This window comes from Prionailurus bengalensis, chromosome A1 (assembly GCF_016509475.1).
Source record: "Prionailurus bengalensis isolate Pbe53 chromosome A1, Fcat_Pben_1.1_paternal_pri, whole genome shotgun sequence".
Taxonomy (NCBI): domain Eukaryota; kingdom Metazoa; phylum Chordata; class Mammalia; order Carnivora; family Felidae; genus Prionailurus; species Prionailurus bengalensis.
In genome coordinates this window covers 117,673,429-117,700,494 of record NC_057343.1, presented here as the reverse complement: position 1 = coordinate 117,700,494, position 27,066 = coordinate 117,673,429, and the positions used below count along the sequence as shown (strand labels likewise).

Below are 27,066 nucleotides of genomic sequence, written 5' to 3'. Positions count from 1 at the left end.
TCCCCTTATGTGTAATACAATAAAATTAGCTTAAATTTCATTATTTGTGAATAAATATGGAAAGTGCTCAACATATCATACACTTTACAAGATGATAGTTGGCTCACATATTCTAGATGATAAATCATTCTTTTTTAAGTTTTATTATTTATTTATTTTGAGAGAGTGTATGTGCGTGCGTGCACACATGAGTGGGGGAGGGGCAAAGAGAGGGAGAGAGAATCCCTAGCAGGCTCTACACTGTCAGCATACAGACTGATGCAGGGCTTGAACCCATGGGCTGTAAGATCATTATCTGAGCCAAAATCAAGAGTCGAACACCCAACCACTGAGCCCAGGCACTTGTAAATGATAAATTGTTAGGTGAACGAAACAAATGTCAAATAGTGTAAACAGTACATGAGCATTTTATAAAAATAGGTAATTTTTTGTTGTAGTTTATAAGTTTATAAAGCCAGATGATAAAATAACACACTAATTCATTAATTCAATAATTTATTCAACTCTCATTCGTCTATATTTACCTCAGTATGTATTTTCCTAAATGTAATAGAAAAAGAGCTCTCTCCATGAGATTAAAGTTTAGTGAGGAAAGGAGATCATTTGCCTGGGCAGGGTACCCAAAGAATGAAACACCGGATTCAAAGAAAAAATAGCCTCATATATCATTGGAAAGATGGCAAAATTGAATCTGCAAATTGAAACATTAGGCAAAACTCCTCATTTCTGAAATGGATGGTATAGATAATTCAGATGACTTTCCCATGGAAAACAATAAAGAATAATGGACAAGACTTTTTAAAAAAACTACTTTAAAAATATTGAAGAGCTAGGGGTGCTTGGGTGGCTCAGTGGGTTGAGCTGTTGAGCAATTCCCTCTTGATTTCAGCTCAAGTTATCGTCCTGGAATCAAGTCCTGCCTCCAGCTCCACACTAAGTGTGGAGCCTGCTTAAGATTCTCTCTCTCTCTCTCTCTCTCTCTCTCTCTCTCTCTCTCTCTCCCCCTCTGCCCCTCTCCCCACTCGCTCTCTCTCTCTCTTAAAAAAATTGAAGAGCTAAAAACATAGTAGAAAACACAATGGAAAAAAAGCCCAATTTTTGATGGAAGCTTGTAATGGAGGAGTAAACCCTGTGTCAGAACAACAAAACTCATTATTCCCTCAGGGCAATTAAAAATATGTGCCCTTGGACTTTGATTTGAAGCTATTCATGAGATTAAATATAAATCAAGACTCAGGGTCAACCAAATTTGCAGCATATTCTACAAAGATCCTCCCATTTTAAGAGATCCCTACAGGGCTATATCCACTATATATACATATGTTTATACAAAGTAAACATAAACAAATCTAAAGATGCTCCCTCACCCCAACTTCAGGGAACTATATGGAAGTGCTCCTGATGTTAAGTAGAGCAGAAAAAAAAGAAAAGATGCCTGGGAAATTATAGCTACAGACTGGTCTTCATGTGTGTTTAATTTTCAATATGCATATGTTGAGTTGTGGGAAACATCAAGCCATAAAATTGGTTTGCAGTGGTTCCCTACTGAGAATGATTTAAGAATCCTAGCTGAACCCAATGAAAATACATTTTGAAGGATGAAACATGCAACCTAGGCTTTGAGGACATCCTACAAGTAAATTTTTCAAGGGCAATCAACCATATGAGTCACACAAAGAAACAAAGATAAAACCAATAAGAAAAATCAGTAACAATACAACAGAAATAGGCGCATACAAACTTCAGCTATCAGAACTATCAGACAGGTTTTAAAACTAACTATGCTTACTATATGTAAATAAATAAATGACTGCTTGAACATATTTGCATGAAACAGAGTGAAACGGTACACTGACTTTGAAAACATAAAAAGTCTAAAAAATCATGGGGATTATCCTTTAAAAATACATTGTAAATACTATAAACATTGAAAAGGTACTATATATAACAAAAAGTATAAAGTAAGGTGAGGGGGCATGTATTAGAGGATGCCTCATTTTTTAGCAGGCAGTTAAGTGATGCTAATATCTTACTATGCATTATATTCTTGTGTTTTAACCTTATAGAGATTATTTAAGCTTAAGCAAAATCTATAGTTGCATATAATTTTTGCTTTATTACATTCAGATGAAATGTGATAGTTTTAATTATGAATCTATGATGAGCACTGGGTCTTGTATGTAAGTAATGAATCACTAAATTCTACTGAAACTAATATTACACTGTATGTTAACTAATTAGAATTTAAACAAAAATCTGAAAGAGAAAAAAATTTTCTGTTTTCTATTCATATTGAATATGTTTGAATCATGTAACTTTCTATTATTTTAAAAGAATGAGAATCATTATTTACATACCCAAATCATTTATTTTGAAAAAGTAATTATAAGTCTACCAACATTTTTTCTATTTAACAGGGATTGAATTCTTTAAAATTGTATCAGATGGTATAGTCCAAAGAGATCAATTTTGAAAGACAATACTCAACTTAGACGACACCCAGATAAAATATTAGTTCCTTTCAGGCAAGACAAAACACTACTACAGAAATCTAACAATTTCTAACGTGACAAAATTTTTTTGTATAAATGAAAAGTATAATTCATTTGTATAAATGAAAAGTACTTTTAAAATTGGAAGTCATGATTTACAATACTCTATGCTAATGATAATCAGAAAACACAATTCTCTTAGCCATAACAAGATATTAGTGAACAAGCTCAAACATCAGGAACCTGAAAACATTTCTGACCTCCAAAAATCTTACCCCCACAAACAGATACACCATTTCTCCCCTATTGTATGAACATGCAAAATGTGAGCTGGCTAAAAACACCACCACCACCACCAACAAAAACCCAGAGATTCAGAACGTAAAATACTTCAATAGGCTGAAATACCTATAAATATGACAATAATTATTGTGTGAATATGTAGTTCTTTATGTGAATGAACAGGTTGCGAACTAATAATACATTAGTTAGTATTATCATATATCTCCCCTTAAGGTGAGATGCCTAAGTGAACCCAAAATTATTTGTAAAATTAGAGTTTTCCTCGGCGTCCCTACCAGCTGCTTCACCCACGAAGTTGGGGAAAATGGGCTTCAGAAACTTGAACTCACTGGTCCCCGAGCCTCCCCGAAGACACACCTCGTACTGGTAGCTCTGGGACAGCGTCCCCGCGCCGCTGACGTCCACCAGGTGGCCCGGAAAGTGGCCCTCGGGCCCCGAGAAGCGACCCGCAGACGCCGCCCTGCTCCGCCTGCACAGCCGCACCGCCACGAACACCAGCACCGAGAACAGGAAGAGCGACGACACGGACGCCAAGGCGACGACCAAGTAGACGGTGAGCGGGTCTGCCCGCGCCTCGGCCGCCGCCACCTCCGGGAGCGGCAGGTAGGGCTGCGAGAAGCCGTCCACCAGCAGCACGTGCAGCGTGACGCTGGCCGAGCGCGGCGGCTCGCCATTGTCCTTGACCAGCACCACCAGCCTGTGCTTGACGGCGTCGCGCTCGCTCAGCAGCCGGGCCGTGCGCACCTCGCCGTTGTGCGCCCACACGCCGAACAGCCCGGGCTCCGTGGCCTTGAGCAGCTGGTACGACAGCCAGGCGTTCTGGCCCGAGTCGCCGTCCACCGCCACCACCTTGGTCACCAGGTAGCCCGCCTCGGCCGCCCTGGGCACCAGCTCGGTGCAGGGCGCAGAGCCGTTCTGCGGCGGGTACAGCACGAAGGGCGCGTTGTCGTTGTCGTCCAGCACCAGCACGCGCACCCGCGCCTGGCTGCTGAGCGCGGGCGAGCCGCGGTCGGCCGCGCGCACGCCGAACTCGAACGCCTGCAGCGCCTCGTAATCCAGGGACCTGAGCGCGAACAGCTGCCCGTTGTCCGCGTTGATGGACACCAGGGAGGCCAGGGGCAGCTGCGGGTCCGCGGGCGGCAGCAGCGAGTAGGTGACCTGCGCGTTGGCGCCCGAGTCCCTGTCCGTGGCGCTCACGCTGCCGATGTGCAGGGCGGGGCTGTTGTTCTCGCGGACGCGCAGGGTGTAGGTGGTTTGGCTGAAGGCGGGGGCGTTGTCGTTGACGTCGGAGACCGTCACGGTTATGTTGTGCTGCGTTTTCAGCCTGGGGGTCCCTAAGTCGGTGACGGTGATGGTGATGTTGTACTCGGCCTGGCTCTCTCTATCCAGCGCTCTTTCAGTCACCAAAGTGTAGAAATTTTCCACAGTAAGTTTCAGAAAGAAGGGGAGATGGTCTTGGATGGTACACATCATTTTGCCATTTTCCCCGGAGTCTGGATCTGAAATTCCGAAAATCGCGACGATGGTGTCAGGGGTGTTTTCTGGGATAACACTGATGAGTACTGACATTGTCAGTTCGGGGGCGTTGTCGTTTACATCCATCACTTCTATGGCTATAGTGCATTTTCCCGAAAGACCCCCACCATCTGAGGCCTCAATTTCCAAACGATAAGATCGAATTTCCTCAAAATCCAACGTTTTTTTTAATCGAATTTCCCCCGTGACTGCGTTTATTTCAAAGGCCTGAATCACTTGATTTGAGGATTGGAAAAATGAGTAGGATAACTCTCCATAGGTCCCAGCATCTAAATCTGTAGCAAACACGGTGATGACGAGGGAACCTACAGGGCTGTTTTCTGGGACCTGGACCTCATAGAGCAGCTGAGCGAATTCAGGGGCATTATCATTTATGTCTAGGACTACAATGAGAACCTGAGAAGTCCCAGTTCTCGGCGGTGACCCACCATCCAGCGCCGTGAGCGTTAACCTGAGCTCTGACTGCTCCTCACGGTCCAGCGCTTTGTCCAGCACCAGCTCAGGGTATCTCCTGCCATCACTGTGATTTAGAGTGAAAAGGTGGAAATGGGAGTTGGTGCTAATAGTGTAGTTCTGAACTGTGTTACTGCCCACGTCTAAATCTTGAGCTATTTTCAAAGGAAATGCAGTCCCTGGATGGCTGCTTTCCGAGATTTTCAGGAGGATTTCATTTTCCAGGAATTCTGGGGCATGGTCATTTACATCTAGTAGCTGTAGTTCACCTTGAATAAAGTGCACTGGGCTTTTTAGTAACACCTGGAAATGCAGTATACATGGATCTGTGTCACTGCACAACTCTTCCCGGTCCAATTTTTCTTTTAGGATCAAATTCCCACTCCTCTGCTCGAGCTGCAAATACTGTTGATTCCCTTTGGAAAGAATCCGGGCGTCCCGTGCCTCCAGCTCCCCTAAGCCAAGCCCCAGATCTTTTGCAAGGTTGGCCACATAAGAGCCGCTTTCCCTCTCTTCTAGAACCGAATATTTAATGGTCATACCGTCAACCTCCCACAGAATTAATAGTATTAATACAATAATAATGGCGGTCACTTGCCTTTTCTGTGGCGCTTTGGGTAGCGGTGTTTCCATCGTTCCTTAGGGTCCAAAAGATGCAGTTATTTAATCACAAAATAATTGCTGTGCAGCCAACTCCGCTATCTCGGTTCAATAATCTTGAGTTAGTTCTTAACACTGATTGATATGGCGATAGCTGCCTCTCAGAAACCTACTATCCCCCTAATGGTGTAAAACACTTCCTTTTTGAGCAGCTAGAAACTGCTCAGCTATTATGGTGCCTGCAGAGATAGTTTTTTACTTTCTTAGCCTGCAGCGCCACCAAGCGTCTTGCCTTACAACTTCAGGGTTTTTTGTTTGTTTTTCCTTTTCAAAGCATCATGCAACAGTTAAAACAAATAGAAAGCCTTTTGGGTTATAAACTCTCTTCCACCCAATTGCAGGTAACAGGTAAGTAACAATATTTGTGAGAGCAAAAGTAATACCTATATATCTATGTCTATATTCATCTTCGTTAAAGGTACAAGGTACAAGTTCAGTAACACAAAACTCTGCTCAAGACAAAATCACTTACCCATTTAACCAGTATTTCTCCATGCAGGCATTTTTCCAGCTTCTGGAGATTAAGTGGTAAAATAAACACAAAAGTTCTTCCTCATGGGTGCTTACATTCAATTACAAAAATACTAATTTGTTGTATTGTTGGAAGAAGTTACAAATTTTAAAATTTACTTTCCACTCCCAAAGTGAAATGTGCCTGTAACCCCTGAAAAAAATTAAAATGTGATTTCGTGTCAGTCTCCTGGACTACATAGCCTTCGGCAATTTTTTTTCCTTCATAAAATCACTCCATGCAATGCCCAGTAAGACTAAGAGGAAATGGCTGTTTGATTTGTTAGAAATCAATGTAAGTTCAGGATTCAGGCAGTGTCTTTTCTACAAAGATGAAGAAGGAAAAAAAAAAGTCAATGGAGTTAAAGATACACTTTCTGGGGAAGTGTTTTAACCTGTCAACATTGGACAGGGGTCCATCCCAGTGTATATCCCCTGGGACTATGGAAATGAGTATACCGAAAAATACCACGGCACCAATGAAAGCCAAGTGGTTGCAGTGACCTAGCAGGAAAAGTAGTTTCCCCCAAAGAAGAATGCTATTCCGAGGAGCAGGGGATAAATATCTAAATGCAAAACAGTAAGTGTTCCCTACACTCATTGAACCACCTAGTAATAATCCATGATAGTTCACTTATTTGGACACAAATCACAGCCAAATATAATTTAGTTAAGGCTAGTTCCATTTTAATTAAGTATAAAAATAAAATATTCACTCAGCTGTCACTTTAGTATAAATTGCCTGACTTTGATGGGAAGGTGAAATGAGAAATTTTTCTTAAAATACTACAAATAAAACCAGCACAAGACAAATACGGGCTAAACTGTGAAAGTAAATGATTTTATGGTAAATAAGGATAAATGACAGGGTGGCTGGCTGGCTCAGCTGGTTGAGCAACTGACTTGATCTCAGCTCAGGTTTTAATCACAGGGTTGTGAGTTCAGAACCTGCACTGGGCTCCACACTGAGCGTGGAGCCTACTTAAAAAAGAAAGATAAATGATACTTACACAGCACTAGAACAGAAAATCTGACATTACCTAATAACCTGACACTAATAGCTTACTTAGGTCTTGGCAGGTATCACATATAAAAAAGCTTTAGAAGCTAGGAGGAAGGTATTTTTCAATATAATTTGGATTTTACTAAATAATACATTTGAACTTTCAGCTTGTTAGACAAAGACAAGGAGATGAAATATACTCTCAACATTTTATGTTCTGTAATGGAGTTTAGGGTGCATGGAGGGTGTTTTCTGTTTAGAAAGAAAATAAAACAATGATGTATAGTTTCACTTACTGACAAAGGTACTTCATTAGCATTTTTCTGTATTCCTTGAAAATTAATTTTTAAAATTCACTATTGGAATGTTAATAACTTTCAACAAATATTTATTATGCACTTATAATTGGGTTGGTATTATTAAAAAAAGACTATCATGGGCTTACATGAAGCTCACAAATTGGAGTTTAATGTACTGATACTTTTGTAAAGTTTATATGCATAGAAAAATGGATTGACTATTATGGTATGTTGAATTACCCATAAATATGAATGGCTATCTTCGCATTTAGCCATCTTTAGTATTTATCTTTAGTTATTCACACTGTGGCAGTCACCCCAAAATGAAACTTAAACAAGCAGATTAAATATCAACCAGTCACATTTTATTCTTCTTTTTTTTTTTTTTTAAGTAGGCTCTATAACCAACATGGGACTTGAACTCACCACCCAGGTCAAGAGTCGAATGCTCTACCAACTGAGTCAGCCAAATGCCCCAAACACTCACATTTTAAAAATTTCCTTACATAGGTATAGTGATGACCATTGTCACTAATAGTTATACAATCCTACTTAAGGACTTTGCATTACAATTTTTGTAAAATGAATAGATGATTGAGTTTCAAAAATTTTAAAGTATTCAAATAAAAATTTACTTTTTATTCAGACTGTCAAATATAGTTGAAAGTAACAAAAATCTACTAACCATAGCATAGGGAAAATACTGTGTATACTCAGTATCTGATTTTTTCTCAATCTAAGGACGTGTCGTAAATAATTAAAATCGGACCATCAATAACATGTAACTTTGAGTTAAAAGAGATTTTCAAAAGAGCTGAATAGAATACTTAACTGAATAAGAAACTATCCCGAACCGTGGGGCTTTCCTCCATTTCCTTTCCAATGCCCTGGGGAGGGAAGTTCGGGATAATCGGCTTCAAGAACTTGAACTCACTAGTCCCCGAGCCTCCCCGAAGACACACCTCGTACTGGTAGCTCTGGGACAGCGTCCCCGCGCCGCTGACGTCCACCAGGTGGCCCGGAAAGTGGCCCTCGGGCCCCGAGCAGCGACCCGAAGACGCCGCCCGGCTCCGCCTGCACAGCCGCACCGCCACGAACACCAGCACCGAGAACAGGAAGAGCGACGACACGGACGCCAAGGCGACGACCAAGTAGACGGTGAGCGGGTCGGCCCGCGCCTCGGCCGCCGCCACCTCCGGGAGCGGCAGGTAGGGCTGCGAGAAGCCGTCCACCAGCAGCACGTGCAGCGTGACGCTGGCCGAGCGCGGCGGCTCGCCATTGTCCTTGACCAGCACCACCAGCCTGTGCTTGACGGCGTCGCGCTCGCTCAGCAGCCGGGCCGTGCGCACCTCGCCGTTGTGCGCCCACACGCCGAACAGCGCGGGCTCCGTGGCCTTGAGCAGCTGGTACGACAGCCAGGCGTTCTGGCCCGAGTCGCCGTCCACCGCCACCACCTTGGTCACCAGGTAGCCCGCCTCGGCCGCCCTGGGCACCAGCTCGGTGCAGGGCGCAGAGCCGTTCTGCGGCGGGTACAGCACGAAGGGCGCGTTGTCGTTGTCGTCCAGCACCAGCACGCGCACCCGCGCCTGGCTGCTGAGCGCGGGCGAGCCGCGGTCGGCCGCGCGCACGCCGAACTCGAACGCCTGCAGCGCCTCGTAATCCAGGGACCTGAGCGCGAACAGCTGCCCGTTGTCCGCGTTGATGGACACCAGGGAGGCCAGGGGCAGCTGCGGGTCCGCGGGCGGCAGCAGCGAGTAGGTGACCTGCGCGTTGGCGCCCGAGTCCCTGTCCGTGGCGCTCACGCTGCCGATGTGCAGGGCGGGGCTGTTGTTTTCGCGGACGCGCAGGGTGTAGGTGGTTTGGCTGAAGGCGGGGGCGTTGTCGTTGACGTCGGAGACCGTCACGGTTATGTTGTGCTGCGTTTTCAGCCTGGGGGTCCCCAAGTCGGTGACGGTGATGGTGATGTTGTACTCGGCCTGGCTCTCTCTATCCAGCGCTCCTTCAGTCACCAATGTGTAGAAATTCTCCACTGATGGTCTTAGAAGAAAGGGGAGATTGTCATCTATAGAGCAAACAATCTGTTGATTTTGTCCAGAATCTGCATCTGATACACTGAAAACTGCCACTATGATGTCTGGCAGGTTTTCGGCAATGGGACTGGTGAGTGAGGACATGGTCAATTCAGGAGTGTTGTCATTTACGTCCAGAACCTTGATGACCAAAGAGCATTTTCCTGATAGTCCCCCGCCATCTGTAGCCTCAATATCCACATGGTAAGATTGAAATTCCTCAAAATCCAAAGTCTTTCTCAGTCGAATTTCTCCTGTAATTGCGTTTATTTCGAAGGGCTGATTAATGTCATCTACCTGAAATAGGGCGTAAGATACTTCCCCAAAAGATCCAGCATCTAAATCCCTCGCTGAGACGGTGATAATCAGAGAGCCCAGGGAATTGTTTTCAGGGATTTGCGCCTCATATTGCTCCTGAGCAAACTCGGGGGCGTTGTCATTGATGTCCAAGACCAGTATCTGAATCTCCGTGGTTCCAGAACGCGGCGGAGACCCACCATCCAGTGCTGTGAGGGTAAGCCTAAGCTCGGGCTGCTCCTCCCGGTCCAAGGCTTTGTCTAGCACCAGCTCCGGGAACTTCCTGCCGTCGCTGCGATTGCGAGTGAGAACGTGGAAATGAGGATTGGAGCTGATTATGTAGCTCTGAAGACCGTTGCTACCAGCGTCTAAATCCTGTGCCATTTTCAAAGGAAATAGCTTTCCTGGTGTAGTAATTTCTGATATTTTTAGTAGCATTTCTCTGGTTGGGAACTCTGGGGCGTGGTCATTTATATCTCTGACTCGTAAAGCAGCCTGAAAAAACTGCAAGGGATTTTCCAGTAATACTTGGAAAGGTAGCACACAGGGCTCAGTGGAACCGCACAGCTCTTCCCGGTCCAGTTTCTCATTTAGCAGCAAATCATAAGTCTGTGGGTCAAGCTGCAAATGCTGTCTGTTCCCCTTGAAAACGACCTGAGCACCCCGCTCAGCCAGCTCTCCTCTCTTGAGTCCCAGATCCTTTGTCAAATTGGCCACAAACGTGCCACTTCCTGTCTCCTCCAGTACAGAATATTGAATCGATTCTGAACCCACTTCCCACAAAATCATCCATATAATGAGGATAGTCACTTGCCTTTTCTTGCGATGTACTTTTGTTTGCGCCATTTCTATTAGGTCTGATTCCAGAGGAAAAAATCCTTTTCCAGTCCCAATCACCACGTCCATCATCTACCCTCCGTAATCTCTTTGCTGTTGAATTTCGAATTTGTCTTATAACTTCTCTGGTGACGACTGCCTTCCTGAATACTTCTAACTTTGCTCTAGCTGTAAATGTGTCCTGTATTTGAGGGGAGAGGGGGTCTCTGAATAAAATGGAGTCCACCGAATCTGCAGAGCTTTATTCACTCTCTTAGCCTGCACTGCCACCACGCGTTCAAATTGATAACTTCAATATGATAACATACAGGCAATAATATTCCCCACATCTGAGCGTTATAAAGACTTTGAGATGGAGTCCGTGTTTCTCAAACCATAGTGTGTGAACCATATGCATAAATAATTACTTGGGAGTCTTGGGTTGTTTTTTTTTTCAAAGTCAACTCCTGGTCTTCCCTCTAGATCTTGAATCAAATTCTCTGGGGGTGCTAACTGAAATCTGCACTTCAATCTTTGTCTTTAAGTGATTCTCATGCATACTAACGTTTAAAAATCACTACCCCAAATAATGTAAATTTATTATAATCATCTTGTATTCTTTGGCAATGAAATTTATCTCTGACGAATAGTGTGATTTGTGAATTCAAAATGTACATTATTTGTCCCAACAAACAAATCAAACTACAAAATGTAAATGTTGGTTAGCAACACCAATTATAAGATAAAAAAACTATTTCTCTAAGTTATATGGCTCATAAAATGACATAAACAACAGACCTACTTTATTTTGTGCTTATACCTGCAAAATAAAGGAAAGAATTAGGCTATTAGAAGGAAAACTGAGGCCAAGAAATACTTAAGATAGAAGTATCTAATCAATTCAATTATTTAAAAGAGGAACTAGCAACAATCAATAGTCTGTCATGAGTACACATCTTGGGATTTTACTTCATTTTGTACAGGTAGAATTGGTCATGATTTTTATTAGGATTGTTTATATTATTGTAATTTTTAAATCAAATTTAACTCCTATAGTAATTAATCGAGGCCCAAATATATTATCCTGTTGTAAGGACATAATGCAATGCAGAAAATAAACATTCACCTCTACCAACCCTCCCACAACAAAGATGACATGAGTTTCTATAAATAAACATCAAATAAGGTAATGTGAAAGGTGAATTACACTTGAGTGGATTCCACAGAATTCAATGATGGTTCATCATGGCTTTATCCATTTCTATCTCCTCAGTTTCTGTTCAGATTAATAGGAAAACATGTCTTTAAACATCCTGAAAATACATGAACTGGGTCAGTGCACATATAACAACACAAAATGCGCCAAGCATAATTTCATTTCAGATTGATTTCATATATATTGAGAGATTAAATCAACTGAGTTCAACCAAACTTCACTTCAGGTAAGAGCCAAAATGATGAAAGATTAAAACTGAGGATCTTTTTCAAAATGTTTCAACTCTAGGTAAAATAAGTAAAGCTAAATAAAATCTAAACTCTGACCATATGAAATAATTTTGTACTTAAAAAGCACTCTATCTATCCAGAAGGATAAAAAAATAAGATCATGGTGACCAGTCTCTATGGTTCACTTGATAAATGTTATTGAGAATAGATTTCCTTGAGGGTATGAATGACAAAATAAATTGATGAAGTAAAACCAACAACCATAAACACATTAGTTGGGTGTAGTTTCTTCTTTGAAACAGAGCTATTTCTAGCCCAACCCTAAAGATTCCCTTCCTTCAGTGGATATTCTGATTCCAGCTTAATGGCATCCCTGACATCTGTGCAGTCCTTTATTTACTCTCTTGACCTGCAGCGCCACCACACATCTTCACAGATAGCTTACTGAATAATTTTTCATTTTAAAGCAAATTTTACTAGCAGTACAGCATTTGTAGAACTCAGTTTAGATCACTGAAATATCTTGGAGAACATTGCTTTTTATTATAGAAAGAAGAACAGAATATCTTAATGTATCCTTCAAGGGTGTCAGTTGGTATATGAAGAAACTGCCTTTTTATGGAAATGGATTACTTTAGGTTCTTTCAGGAGAATGCGTCTCTGCTTTACTCTCTTTTGTTTTGCTTTGCTAGAGTAGAATTGAATTGACATTTATCAACTTGTCTCACAAGTAATAACTCATTAGCATTTATTGTGGAACAAGTTCAGTACATACAAAGCAAACAGCATAACTTCCATGTACACATCACCCAGCTTCAAAACATCTTGTCTTGCTTCATCTATATCTTTCCCTCCACCCTCCGCCTCCCAGTCAATGTTTATTTTTGTATAGTTGTTTTAAGGTAACATTTACACAAATTGAAATGCACCAATCTTAACTGTGCCATTTTAACAATGGATCCATCCATGTAACCCACACCTCTTTCAAGATATAGAACGTTTCCTTCATTCATTGGGAACCTTCTTACTCATATTCCAGCTTAATTTTAATAATTAGGTGGCAAAACCTTGGTTTCCTCTAGACACAACATGTAAAGGTAAATAATGTAAAAAAACACCATTTCCAATACTCATGCCAATACTTATTATGTTCGTGTATGCTTATGTGAAGTGACAGATCATTAAGATTAACTGATTATTATCAAAGAGCTGAAATAATACTTTGATGAAACATTATAAAGTATATTAAACTTAATTTTATTTAGTTAGCTTATAATTATTGCATAGCTGATCAAGCTGATTTCCATTTTTATGCTACAAATGTTTGTTTTCCTTTCATTCCATTATACATTTTAAAAATTCTTCAAGTTTACTAAAAATGAAAGATAAAGACTAACCCTCATGGTTCATCTTAGAACTCTTTAATTTTGTTATAAATCTCTTAAAATCTCATTTAACTATATGCAAGGAAAAACAATGACTCAGGGCAAAGATGCAGATATGTAAGCAATCACTTAAAGAATGCTCTCAATGGATGGGAGAAAGAAATGATGCATAAAAGTCTGAAAATATAAAGGAATTGATGCTAAACACATTTGAAATCTCAAATGTTTGGGGAAGACTTCCTTGTTAGATGTCTGTCAGTTTTATTTTTTCAAAGAATCAACTTTTTATTTCATTGGTTTTCTCTATTATTTTTATTTGGAATTTAATTGGTTTCTTCTATTATTTACACTATTTCCTTCCTCCTGCTTCTCCTGCTTGCTTTGGGTTTTCTCTTATTTTTCTAGATTCTGGAGGTGGGAGATTAGATGATTGGGACTTTTCCTCTTTTCTTTAAAAAATTTTTTTAAGTTTGAGAGAGAGAAACATCACATGTGCACAGAGGCAGGGCAGAAAGAGAAGGAGAGAAAAAGAATCCCAGACACGCTCCACGCCATCAGTGATGAGTCCCACGCAGGGCTGGAACTCAACGAACTGTGACATCATGATCTGAACTGAAATCAAGAGTCAAGATGCTTAACCTAGTGAGCCACCCAGGCGCCCCTTCCTCTTTTCTAATATGCATTTAGTGCTACAAATGTCCCTCTGCACTGCTTTAGCTGTGTCTTATAAATTTTAATTTGCTGTCTTTTCATTTTTAGTTCAGCTTGATGTATTTTTTATATTCCTTGAGACTTTGCCTTTGATCCATGGATTAATTAGAAATGTTTCATTTTCAAGCATTTGAAGATTTTCCTGTTACTTTATGTTTTTTAGTTTGATTCTATTGTGAATGGAGAACCCACACTGTATGATTTCAATTCTTTTAAATTGATTGAAGTTTGTGTATGGCCTTGTTTACACAGTCTATTTTGCATATTTTTGGGAAGCATTTGAAAAGAATGTGTATTCTGGTATTTTTGGCTAGGTGTTCTGTAAATATGGATTACATCCATCCTGTTGAGGGTGTTGTTCGGTTCTGTGTTCTTGCTGATTTTCTGTATTGAAGTATCCAACTTTTATTGTAGATCTATTTCTCCTTTCAGTTTTGTCAGTTTTTGCTTCATGTATTTTGTACCTTTGTTGTTTGTAAATATGTATACGTATTTAGGAATGCTATGTCTTCTTTTATCATTACCTAATGTCCTACTCTGTCTCTGGTCATTTTCTTTCCTCTGATGTCACTTTATCTGACATTAGTATGGCCACTCCTAATACATTTTTATCAACATTTGCATAATATGTTTTCCATCTTTTTACATTCAACCTGCCTATATCATATTTGAAGTGAAGTTTCTTGTAGACAGCATACAGTTGGTCATTTTTAAACACATTATATCAATCTCTTTGTTTTGATTGGTGTGTTCAGACCATTTGCATTAAATGTAATTACTGATATGTTAGACCATTTACATTAAATCTAATTACTGATATAGTAGAGCCTAAGCCTGACATTTTATTTTTTCTTTTATATTTGTTCTGTTTTTTGTTTCTGTTTTCTTTTTCCTGCTTTTCTTGTAGTTTATTAGGACACTTTTTAGAATTCCACTTTGATTTATCTATAGCATTTTTTGGTGCATCACACTGTATAGCTTTTATAGTAGTTGCTCCATACTTAACTTATTACAGTTTACTGGTATGTCATTTTACCAGTTCAAGAGAATGGTAGAAAACTTTACCTCCCCCATTTAAAGCTGTCTTCCCTTTAACCTCCCCCATTTAAAGCTGTCTTAAGTATTTCCTCAATATATACTTAGAACTAATCAGACATAATCATATATAATTTGGGATTCAACCATCAAACATAATTTAGAAAACTCAAGAGGAGAAGGAATGTCTATGGCATTTAACCATATTTTTATTTACTGTGTTCTTCTTTCCTGATGTTCCAAGATTCTTTTTTTAATTGATTCCTTTCTGTTTGGAGAACTTCCGTCAGCCAGTCTTTTAGGGTAGGTCTACTGGCAACAAATTCTCTTCCTGAAAGGTATTTTCACTGGATATATGATTCTTTTAACATTTCTTTTCTTTCAGCACTTGAAAAGTATGTGTCACTTGTTTCTGACTCCCATGGTTTTTGGTGAGAAATCTACTGTCACTGTCATCAAGATTTTTTCCTTCTCTTTAGTTTTCAGAAATTTGGTGTGGATTACCAGATTTGACATCATGAGGGTTTTCCCCTGTTTTCAGCATGTCACTCTTCTGCTGTGAAGTTGCCAGGATATCCCTGCATCCTGTAGCAACAAATATCAACACTTCTCCTAGGGGAAGAAACAGAAATGCTCAAAATAAAGTGAGGGACTCACTTTAAAAGAGGATGGCGAGGAAAAACCAAAGATGTAAAATAAAGGAGAAATATAAGAAACTAGAGATATTATTGAGAATGTTCAATAACTGACAAAACACAAGGCTCAGAAAAAAATAAAGTTAGGAATACAGTTATTAAGGAAATAATAGTAGAGATGAAATGATCCCAGATATGAAAAGGCAGGAATTTTTAGAATTTTTAGGACATTACATGACATATATACTATATAGCACATCAGTGAAGTGTAAAAGAAAACTAAATGCATTTTCAGACATGCAGAGACAGAGTTTATTTTTCATGTGCCCTCTCTTAGGAATCCACTTGAGGATATACTGTAGCACAGAGAGGGCTTTAAAAATAGGAGATAAGTAATCTATCAAACAATGGGCTTAACTAGGAGAGGTATAAAAACAAGATGATAGTTTTGTACACATTTAGAGATCATTTAGTCCAGACAGAAGCAGAAAGAGAGCTTCAGGTAAGAGTTATGGGAACCTGAATTATTTAGAAATATTTGAAGATATGGTAAAGCCAACTGATGGAGTCTAAAATGGTGAATCTGTAGCACCTGGGTGGCTCAGTTGGCTAAATCTGACTCTTGATTTCTGTTCAGGTCATGATCCCAGGGTTGTGGGATCAAGTCCCACATCAGGCTCTGTGCTAAGCATGGAGCCTTCTTGGGATTTCCCCGCCCCCCCCCTCCCTGTGCCTCTGTCCCCCACTTGTGTGCTCTCTCTCTAAAAAAGAAAAAGTAACCTAAAGTAAAGTAAAATAAAATAAAATGGTGAATTTATTTTATCTTGATTCTAGGCACACTGTATTTTCAATGGCACAGGAAACACAACAGTAGATCAAAGGAGCAGAAAATACAGTCCTTAAGTAATATGGCTCTGCAGTGAGCAATGTATTTTACTGCGGTTAAAAAATGTAACACAAAATTTACCATCATAACCATTTTTAGGTATACAGTTCCATAGTGTTAAGTACATTCACATTGTTGAGAAGCAGATCTCCAGAACGTTTCCATTTTGCAAATCTGAAACTCTATACCCATCAAACAAAAACTCTCCTTTTCCTCCTTGCCCAGTCCCTGGTAGGCACCATTCTACTTTCTGTTTGTATGAATTTAACAAACTTGGATACATCATATAAGTGGAATCATACTGTATTTGCCTTTTTGTGACTATCTTCTTTCACTTAGAATAATGCCCTCAAAGTTCATCCACGTTGTAGCATGTGATAGGCTTCCCTTCCTTTTTTAAGATTCCATACATGGGTATTTGGGTTGGTTCCACCTCTGGCCAGTTGTGAATACTGCTGCTATGAACATGGGTGCACAAGTATCTTTGAGACCCTGCTTTCAATTCCTTTAGGTATATACCCAGATATGGGATTGCCAGATCATATAGAAGTTCTCTTTTACACTTTTTTGAGAAGACTTCATACTGTTTTTTATAGCAGTTGCACCATTCTACAATCTCACCAACAGTGCACGGAGGGAATAGTTTCTCCACATCCTTTTGAACACTTGCTATTTTCTGTTTTTGTTTTTGTTTTTGTTTTTTTGATAGCAGTCATCCTAATGTGTGTAGGGTGACACTACATTGTGGTTTGGATTTCCATTTCTCTGATTAGTGATGTTGAACATTTTTTCATATGTTTGTTGGTCATCTGCATATCATCTCTGGAGAAATATCTAAGTCCTTTGCTCATTTTTTAATCAGGTTATTTGATTTTTTTTGTTTTTGTTGGGTTGTAGGAGTTCTTAAATATTATGGACATTAACCCCATATCAGATATAGTATTTGCAAATATATTCTCCCATTCCATAGGTTGCCTTTTCACTGTTGATGGTGTTCTTTGGTGCACAAAATTTTTTAAGTTTGATGTAGTCTCATTGGTCTATTTTCGCTTTGTTCCATGTGTTTTGTTGTGAAAGCCAAGAAATCACCACCAAATTCAATGTCATGAAGCTTTTCTCCTATGCTTTCTTCTAGGAATTTTATAGTGCAATGAATATTTTGAGAAAATCAGTCTCTTATACATAGGAATTGGCGTGGCACTCACAAATAGGCCATGATCTCCTGTTGAATATAAACAACTTCACAGAACAACATCATTAAAGAGGGATTGTGATCAGATGGAACAAAACTGCAATAAGATGACATCATGATCATGCTTGAGCACAGTCAAAAACAAGAACATTGTATAAACCAAAACAATGCCCAGAGTACTCTGTCCTGGCTGATTATGATTGAATGCTGGTTTTTAAAAAAACAATTACATTTTAATCTCCCTTTGTTCTTCTCATTTCCTGAATACAATTCAATAAGATACCCTATAATAGAATTACTCCCATTCACTGGAAGCATCCAGTCCAGGGCTACTTCCTTGAGCCCTATGGAAAACTACCAAACACAAACCTTATACTTTTTTAAGGAGCTATTACTAAGGTGACCAAAGCTTTCCCAGAATGTGCAGTCTCCCTTGTTACAACAAGTCAATAAACTCAGCTTTGTTCTGATCCAGTGTGTCCTTGTGATCTTTGGTTACAGGGCATTCATAATATAATGGTCATTAAAAGTGAATTTTTAATAGTGATTTCAGATTCTACAACAGATATATAGACAAAAGGGGGAATTCTATTCTTAGCTATGGTTATAGAGTAAAAATGTCATCAATCTGGACTATATAAAAGTGTAAGTTAATTTGACAGAGGTTGTAAAGTGTAAGGGAGAAAGAAGTAAGAGAAAAAAGTAAGAATTGTATTTTTTCTGTCAGACAAGTAAATGAAAGGAACTGTTGTTATGAACAATAAATGGAGGGTTTCAGCTTGTTCAGGGAAGTACTGGAAAATAGTGACAGAGCTCTATGTAAAGGATGAATGAGAGAAGTTTTAAGTGTGCTAGGTACTAGACAACAGTAGCAGGAAATTAAGGAAATTGTTTAGACTTTATGAAAAGGTTACAAACATATTCTTTAGTAATAAAAAAAGAATATAAAAAGGACTAGAGATAAAAGGTTTAAAGGTACTTTCCAATGGGATAAAATGAAAGTGTTGGCAAAAATATGGAGGAACTGGTACATCCAGACAGTACTGAGAGCAGTGTAAACTGGTACAACCACTTTGGAAACTATTTGGAAGAATCTACAAAAAGGGAACATGTACTTACTAAATGAGCAGCAATTTCACCCCTAGGTATATACCAACAGAAATGCATATACATGTTTGCCAAAGGACGTGTATGAGAATGTTCAAAGTAGTACTATTCAAACAGGCAAACTGTGCACCAACCCAAATATCCGTCTATAGTGGGATGGGTCATAAATTGTAAAATATTCATACAGTGGAATACTATACAGCAATGAGAATGAAAAACTAAAATTAAAAGCATTGTCATGGACAAATATCATAAACATAATGTTGAGTGAAATCAGCCAGACACAAAGCAGTTCATACTCTACTATTCCAATTATATAAATTCAAAACAGGCAAAAGTAAATCATAGTATTGGAAATCAGGATATTGTTATACTTGGGCTGGTAGTGACTTTAAGGGGTAATTTGTGTGGCACCTGAAATGTTAGTAACGTTTCATTACTAACCACCAAGATGCTGGTACCAAGTATGTTAACTTTCTGAAAACACATTGAAATTATGATTTGTTCCCTTTTCTGTACGTATAATTCAATAAAAATTGTTTAAAAAATGTTTGCCAGTATGGATGAAAGCTAGGAAAGAAGAGTAGTTAGAACATTGCTGTTGCTTTTTGTCAAGTTTTCTCACATATTACATTCATTATCATTTGCATGTATTCCTTTGAAAGCAAAATAAAATTATGTAAAACCTTTTTATTTTTGCTATTTAGCATCAAAAACAGTGTGATGAAACAATGGACAGAATACAGAGAAAAACAGTATTTGATTTCATTAAGACAGCTTATCCTGACAAATACCATCAAAAGCAAACATTTTAGGAAAGTCAACAGCATGCATAGATTTGGGATGGCACTGTGTATACATAGATGCAGTGACAGAGAATTCAGTTTTCCCAAAATTGGGCAAGATAAAGTTGAAAAGGATAAATTCAGGGAAATCATACCTGAAGGTGGGATTTTTCTCCATTACGCTCTCAAACTTGGTATTTGGGGAAATTAGAGATAAATGACAAAACTCACGGCATTGTGATCAGATCCCTAATTGAATCCAAAGCTATTCCGGAAGGTGGCGTTTTCCTCCATTTCCTTTCCAATGCCCTGGGGAGGGAAGTTCGGGATAATCGGCTTCAAGAACTTGAACTCACTAGTCCCCGAGCCTCCCCGAAGACACACCTCGTACTGGTAGCTCTGGGACAGCGTCCCCGTGCCGCTGACGTCCACCAGGTGGCCCGGAAAGTGGCCCTCGGGCCCCGAGAAGCGACCCGCAGACGCCGCCCGGCTCCGCCTGCACAGCCGCACCGCCACGAACACCAGCACCGAGAACAGGAAGAGCGACGACACGGACGCCAAGGCGACGACCAAGTAGACGGTGAGCGGGTCGGCCCGCGCCTCGGCCGCCGCCACCTCCGGGAGCGGCAGGTAGGGCTGCGAGAAGCCGTCCACCAGCAGCACGTGCAGCGTGACGCTGGCCGAGCGCGGCGGCTCGCCATTGTCCTTGACCAGCACCACCAGCCTGTGCTTGACGGCGTCGCGCTCGCTCAGCAGCCGGGCCGTGCGCACCTCGCCGTTGTGCGCCCACACGCCGAACAGCCCGGGCTCCGTGGCCTTGAGCAGCTGGTACGACAGCCAGGCGTTCTGGCCCGAGTCGCCGTCCACCGCCACCACCTTGGTCACCAGGTAGCCCGCCTCGGCCGCCCTGGGCACCAGCTCGGTGCAGGGCGCAGAGCCGTTCTGCGGCGGGTACAGCACGAAGGGCGCGTTGTCGTTGTCGTCCAGCACCAGCACGCGCACCCGCGCCTGGCTGCTGAGCGCGGGCGAGCCGCGGTCGGCCGCGCGCACGCCGAACTCGAACGCCTGCAGCGCCTCGTAATCCAGGGACCTGAGCGCGAACAGCTGCCCGTTGTCCGCGTTGATGGACACCAGGGAGGCCAGGGGCAGCTGCGGGTCCGCGGGCGGCAGCAGCGAGTAGGTGACCTGCGCGTTGGCGCCCGAGTCCCTGTCCGTGGCGCTCACGCTGCCGATGTGCAGGGCGGGGCTGTTGTTCTCGCGGACGCGCAGGGTGTAGGTGGTTTGGCTGAAGGCGGGGGCGTTGTCGTTGACGTCGGAGACCGTCACGGTTATGTTGTGCTGCGTTTTCAGCCTGGGGGTCCCCAAGTCGGTGACGGTGATGGTGATGTTGTACTCAGCTTGGCTTTCTCTGTCCAGTGGCTTTTCTGTAACTAGGGTGTAAAAGTTCTTGAATGTGGGTTTCAAGAGAAAAGGAAGATCGTTCTGGATGGAGCAAACCATCCTACCGTTGTCCCCGGAGTCTGGATCAGAAACACTGAAAACAGCAACTACAGTCTCTGGGGAGTTTTCTGGAGTTGTGCTTGTGAGCGTTGACATGGTCAGTTCGGGGGCGTTGTCATTCACATCCACAACTTCTATAGCTACAGTGCATTTTCCTGAAAGGCCCCCACCGTCTGTGCCTGCAATTTCCACGTTATAGTATCGAGTTGCCTCGAAATCCAATGCCTTTTTCAGATGAATTTCTCCTGTTATTTCGTCTACTACAAATGGTTGAATAACTTGATTGCCTTGGAATAGAGTGTAGCGTACATTCCCATATGTTCCTGCATCTAAATCTTGGGCAGAGACAACGACAACTAAGGAGTTTGGGGGGCTGTTCTCTGGGACCTGTACCTCATAGAGCGACTGTAAAAACGCAGGGGCATTATCATTGATGTCCACGACTTCAATACGGACTGCAGTGGTCCCGGACCTAGGTGGATCCCCACCATCCAGCGCCGTAAGGGTTAAACTGAGTTCAGACTGCTCCTCCCGGTCCAGCGATTTGTCCAGCATGAGCTCTGGGTATTTTCTGCCATCTCCGCGATTATGAGTGACAACATGAAAATGGGAGTTGGGGCTGATTGTGTAGTTCTGAACAGTGTTGCTACCTATGTCAAAGTCCTGAGCTATTTTCAAAGGAAATAAAGTCCCAGGCTGAACGCTTTCTGGGATTTTGAGGAGCATTTCCTTGTCTAGGAACTCTGGGGAATGGTCATTTATATCTGTGAGCTGCAGATCAGCCTGAAAAAACTGCACCGGGTTTTCCAGTAATAACTGGAAGTACAGTATACAGGGATCTGTCACTCCGCACAGCACCTCCCGGTCTAGTTTTTCATATAGCAGCAAATTCCCGGTTTCTACATCCAGTTCCAAGAGCTGTTTGTTTCCTTTGTAATGGATTCGCGCGCCTCGAGTAGCTAGTTCCCCCACCCTGAGCCCCAGGTCCTTTGCCAGGTTGGCCACAAAGGAGCCACTTTCTGTTTCTTCTGGAATGGAATACCTAATTGAGTCAGAGCCAGCCTCCCACAAAAGCATCAATATAGCAAGAAAGAGAACTTGCCTTTTCTGTGGCGTTTTTGCTAGCGCTGTCTCCATTGTTCAGACCAAATTCATGTGGTGCAGTTTCTTCACCTCTGTATACGGTCGACCCAGATGATTTGGTTAAATAACCTTGAATTAGATCTTTCTGACTGACTCGCCCTAGAATGATGTCCTCTCTGAAGACATCTGCCCCTAGATCTTACCTAAGATACTTCCGTCTTTCAGGAAGCATTCATTATTCTGAGTCCCAGCTTAATGGCGTCCGGCATAGTCACAGAGCTTTTTCATTCATACTCCTAGCCTGCAGCGCCACCAGGCGTCCTTATTTACTATTGCATATAGTATTTGCCATTTCATTCCAAATTATAACTGTTGTCATACCAATGTCCTTTTAAGTCACAGAAGTGCGCCCGATCGTTTCTCCAGTTCTTAAGTAGTGGAAGTTCTAAAGAAATATCTGTTGGGTTAGCTTTCAGTAAAAGAACACTTTTCAGAACAAACTGAAATGATATATTAGTGTTCCTCATAAAATACATTTTGAGAAGAAACTTTCTCTTGTGGGTTTGATTATATTTAAGAAAGAAGTGATAACTGGGGCGCCTGGGTGGCGCAGTCGGTTAAGCGTCCGACTTCAGCCAGGTCACGATCTCGCAGTCCGGGAGTTCGAGCCCCGCGCCAGGCTCTGGGCTGACGGCTCAGAGCCTGGAGCCTGTTTCCGATTCTGTGTCTCCCTCTCTCTCTGCGCCTCCCCCGTTCATGCTCTGTCTCTCTCTGTCCCAAAAAATAAATAAACGTTGAAAAAAAAAATTAAAAAAAAAAAAAAAAGAAAGAAGTGATAACTGATGTTTACAAAAGTTTACAATTTTTAAAAAGTCACTATTTTGAAATATATATCAGAAAAGGGTACACATTCTAAGTGTACAACTCAATACATTTTCATGAAGTGAGCACACTTGTATAAGTAGAACCTAAATTAAAACTGTTACCAAAACCCTTGAAGCCCCCTTCTGTTTTTGTGTGCTCATTACCCTCCCTGCTAAATGTAAGCATGCTTCTGACTTCTATTATCATAGATTCGTTTCTTTTTTTTAACTTTTTTTTTAACGTTTATTTTTGAGACAGAGAGAGACAGAGCATGAACGGGGGAGGGTCAGAGAGAGAGGGAGACACAGAATCCGAAACAGGCTCCAGACTTTGAGCAGTCAGCACAGAGCCCGACGCAGGGCTTGAACTCATGGACCGCGAGATCATGACCTAGGCCGAAGTCATACGCTTAACCGATTGAGCCACCCAGGCACCCCTCTTTTTTTTTTTTTAACTTTTATACAAATGGACTTATGGAGTATTTCTCTTTTATGTTTGGCTTCTTTTACTCAGCATTATGTTTGTAAAATTCATCTGTTACACACTATCCTAATTAATTTTATTCTCAGTGCTTTATATTATTCTATTGTATGACTGTACTACTATTTGTTTATTCTCCAATTGATTGGGTGCTCCAGTTTGAGGGTATTTTGGATAGTGCTGCTATGAACATTCTTGAACATGTCTTTTAGTGTCTATGGGAGCATTTATGTTGAATATATTCCTACGAGTTAGACTTCTGTGTTATAAGACATGAATATATATTTAGCTTTAACAGATACTGCAAAAGTTTACAAATGTGGTTCCACGAAAACCAGCAAATAATGACAGTTCCAGTTGTTCCATGTCCTTGTCAACACTTGATATTGTCTTTTAATTTTAACCACTCTGATGAGTGTGTAGTGATATCATATTGTAACTTTAGCAATTCCTTGATTAATTAAACTGAGCACTTTTTTTTCACAAGTTTAATGGCTATTAGGACACATTCTTGTGAAGTGCTTGTCTTTGGTCTATCTATTTAGGGCATTTGCCTTTTTTTCTTATCAATCTTTAGAAGTTCCTTATTATATTCTGAGTATAAGCACTTTTTCAGAAGTAAGTATGGCAAATATCTTCTCCTACTCTATGGCTTGCATTTTAGTTCTCTTGTGCTATCTTTGATGAACAAAACTTCTTATTTTTAGTCTAATTTATCAATATTTTTTAATTTATGGTTTTAAGACTTTTTGTGTTCTTGGGGTGGCTCAATCAGTTAAGTATCCCACTCTTGTTTTTGGTTCAGGTCATGATCTCATGGTCTGTTGGAATGAGCCCCTAGTCCGGCTCCATGCTGGGCATGGAGTCTGCTTGGAATTCTCTCTTCTCTCTCTGCACCACCACCCCCCCCCCCCGGCTCCTGCACTCACTCTCTCTCTCAAAATAAATAAACATTAAAAAAACACTTTTTTGTGTTCTCTTGAAACATTTGCACATCTCAAGGTCATGGAAATATTCTTGTATGGTGTTTTTGAAAAATCAATTGCTTTACCTTTCACATTTAGAGCTATAGTATTCCAGAATTTTTTTCATATGAAGTTAGGGTTACATCATTTTTCATAAAAATATCCAGATTTTGCACTATCTTTTGAGACGTTTCATTCCCCTTTGTTTTTGAAGTGTCATTTTTGTTATAAATCAGGTGACCATAGGTGTATTCAAGACTCTTCTTTCCATTTTTCCCTTAATTTATCCTGCAATACCATATTTTCTTAATTACTATAGCTTTATAATAGTCATTATTATTGGGGCATTTGGCTGGGTCTGTCAGAAAAGCTTGTGACTCTTGATCTCAGGGTTGTGAGTTCAGGCCCCATGTCAGGTATAGAAATTACTTAATAAATAAGTCCTCCACTTTCATTCTTTTTCTTCAAGATTGTTTTGGTTCTTCTTGTCCCTTTGCATTTCTATATAATCTCTAGATTTGGCCTGTCAATTTTTACAAAGAAATCTGCTGAAATTTTGTTTAGAATTTTATTCCACTATAGACTAGGGATAATTGACATATTCCCAACATTGAGTCTTCCAACTATTGAAAATTATATATCCTCTGTTTATTTAGATCTTTAACCTTTCTCAATATTTTATAGTTTTTCAGTATATGTCTTACACATATTCTGTTAGTTTCTAGATAATTGATATTTTTTAAACTATTGTAAATTATACTTAAAATTTTTAATTTCAGGATTTTTGTTGCTATCAGAAATACAATTTATATTTTATGCTACCTTATAACCAGTGGAATTGCTAACTAGTTTATTTATTAAGCCTAATCATCAAGAGATTCTTTACGACTTTTTATATGTACAATCATGTCATTTTTTAAAGTTTATTTAGAGAGAGAGAAAGAGAGAGCACAAGCGGGGGAGGGTCAGGGAAAGGGAGAGACAGAATCCCAAGCAGGCTCTGCACTGTCAGCACACAGCCTGACATGTCGCTCAAACTCATAAACATTGAGATCATGACTGGAGTGGAAATCAGGAGTCAGATGCTTAACCAACTAACTGTCACCCAGGTGCCCCATAGTCTGAAAACTTTTGGTTGTTTAATTGGTTATTTAATCTAACCACGATTGATGTAATATTTGATAATTCTCTATTTATATTTACCATCTATTTTTTTCTATTTGTCCCTAAAGTTTTGTTATTTTTAGACTATTCAGATATTTGTTATTTTTCATTTTCCTTCAGTTAGTTTTTTAGTTAATTTTGTAGTAATTATCCTACAGATTAAAGCATGTATCTTTGATCTACAAGAGTCTGATACAAACTTTTTAATTTTACTACTTCCATGATCATTCTTAGAACCTTAGAACTCATCGACTGTATCTATATCATCTTCCCCTTTACATTATTGTTGTCATGAATTTAAATCTTGTATATATTTTAAATCTTTTAAGAAACTGTTTTTGCCTCGTAAAATCAATATTAATTTATATTTATTCTTCCTGTTGCTCTTCGTTTCTTCCTGCAAGTCTGATTCCTTTAGGACTGTTCTCCCTCTACCCAGTGAATTCTACTAAAAACATTTGTTTTGGTGCAAATGTGACTATGATTAATTCTCTTGGTTTTTATCTGTTTGAAAACTTTATTTTTGAAGGATATTTTCTGATGATAGAAGAGTGCTAATCTGGTTTCTTTTTCCCACGACCTTAAAGACCTCATTTCTTTGTCTTTTGGTTTCATGATTTATGTTGAAAAGCCAGCTCTCCATTTTATTGTTGCTCCTTTAAGAGTAATGTGTCATTTTTATGTGGTTGCTTTTAAGATTTTCTCCTTGACGCTGGTCTTCAGCAGTTTTCCTATGATATTTCCTAGTTGTATTTTGTATTTTATTTCTCTTTTTAAAAATTTTTTAATGTTTATTTTTGAGAAAGAGAGAGAGACAGACAGACAGACAGACAGACATGGGAGCATGGGAGGGGCAGAGAGAGGAGACACAGAATCTGAAGCAGGCTCCAGGCTCTGACCTGTCAGCACAGAGCCCAACACGGAGCTGGAACTCATGAACCGAACCATGAGATCATGACCTGAGCCAAAGTCAGAGGCTTAACCAACTGAGCCACCCAGGTGCCCCTGTATTTTATTTCTATTGACTGGGTTTCCCTGAGCATTTTGAGTGATGAAGGATTTGTACAAATTCTTCATCATTATCTCTTCAAACATTGCTTATTCTCCATTCCTAGTATCTCTTCTCCTTTTAGGATTACAGTCCTATGTATATTAGAGTTTTTCATTATGTCTCACTTGTCAATTATGTTCTTTTATGTATCTTTCTTTCTTTTTTATATGAAATTTATTGTCAAATTGGTTTCCATACAAAACCCAGTGCTCATCCCAACAGGTGCCCTCCTCATTGTCCATCATCCACTTTCCCCTACCTCCCACCCCCCAACAACCCTCAGTTTATTCTCAGTTTTTAAGAGTCTCTTATGGTTTGCCTCCTTCCCTCTCTGTATTT

General features: G+C 40.4%; 3 protein-coding genes across 3 annotated transcripts; all 3 read right to left on the bottom strand.

Moving 5' to 3' along the window:
* Positions 1 to 1,443: 1,443 nt before the first annotated feature.
* On the bottom strand, positions 1,444 to 5,674 carry LOC122488352 (protocadherin beta-17-like). The gene has a single exon (XM_043589652.1). The coding sequence runs from the start codon at positions 5,415 to 5,417 to the stop codon at positions 3,018 to 3,020; it is 2,400 nt and encodes a 799-aa protein (XP_043445587.1). The 5' UTR covers positions 5,418 to 5,674; the 3' UTR covers positions 1,444 to 3,017.
* A 945-nt stretch (positions 5,675 to 6,619) lies between these two features.
* PCDHB6 (protocadherin beta 6) lies at positions 6,620 to 11,963 on the bottom strand. Its single transcript, XM_043589631.1, has one exon. The coding sequence runs from the start codon at positions 10,529 to 10,531 to the stop codon at positions 8,084 to 8,086; it is 2,448 nt and encodes an 815-aa protein (XP_043445566.1). The 5' UTR covers positions 10,532 to 11,963; the 3' UTR covers positions 6,620 to 8,083.
* A 4,483-nt stretch (positions 11,964 to 16,446) lies between these two features.
* Positions 16,447 to 22,783, bottom strand: PCDHB5 (protocadherin beta 5). Its single transcript, XM_043589618.1, has one exon. The coding sequence runs from the start codon at positions 22,255 to 22,257 to the stop codon at positions 19,870 to 19,872; it is 2,388 nt and encodes a 795-aa protein (XP_043445553.1). The 5' UTR covers positions 22,258 to 22,783; the 3' UTR covers positions 16,447 to 19,869.
* Positions 22,784 to 27,066: the final 4,283 nt, after the last annotated feature.

Coding starts and splice junctions, on each gene's coding strand:
- PCDHB5 (XM_043589618.1), bottom strand. CDS start 22,257: ATGGAGACAGCGCTAGCAAAAACGCCACAGAAAAGGCAAGTTCTCTTT.
- PCDHB6 (XM_043589631.1), bottom strand. CDS start 10,531: ATGATGGACGTGGTGATTGGGACTGGAAAAGGATTTTTTCCTCTGGAA.
- LOC122488352 (XM_043589652.1), bottom strand. CDS start 5,417: ATGGAAACACCGCTACCCAAAGCGCCACAGAAAAGGCAAGTGACCGCC.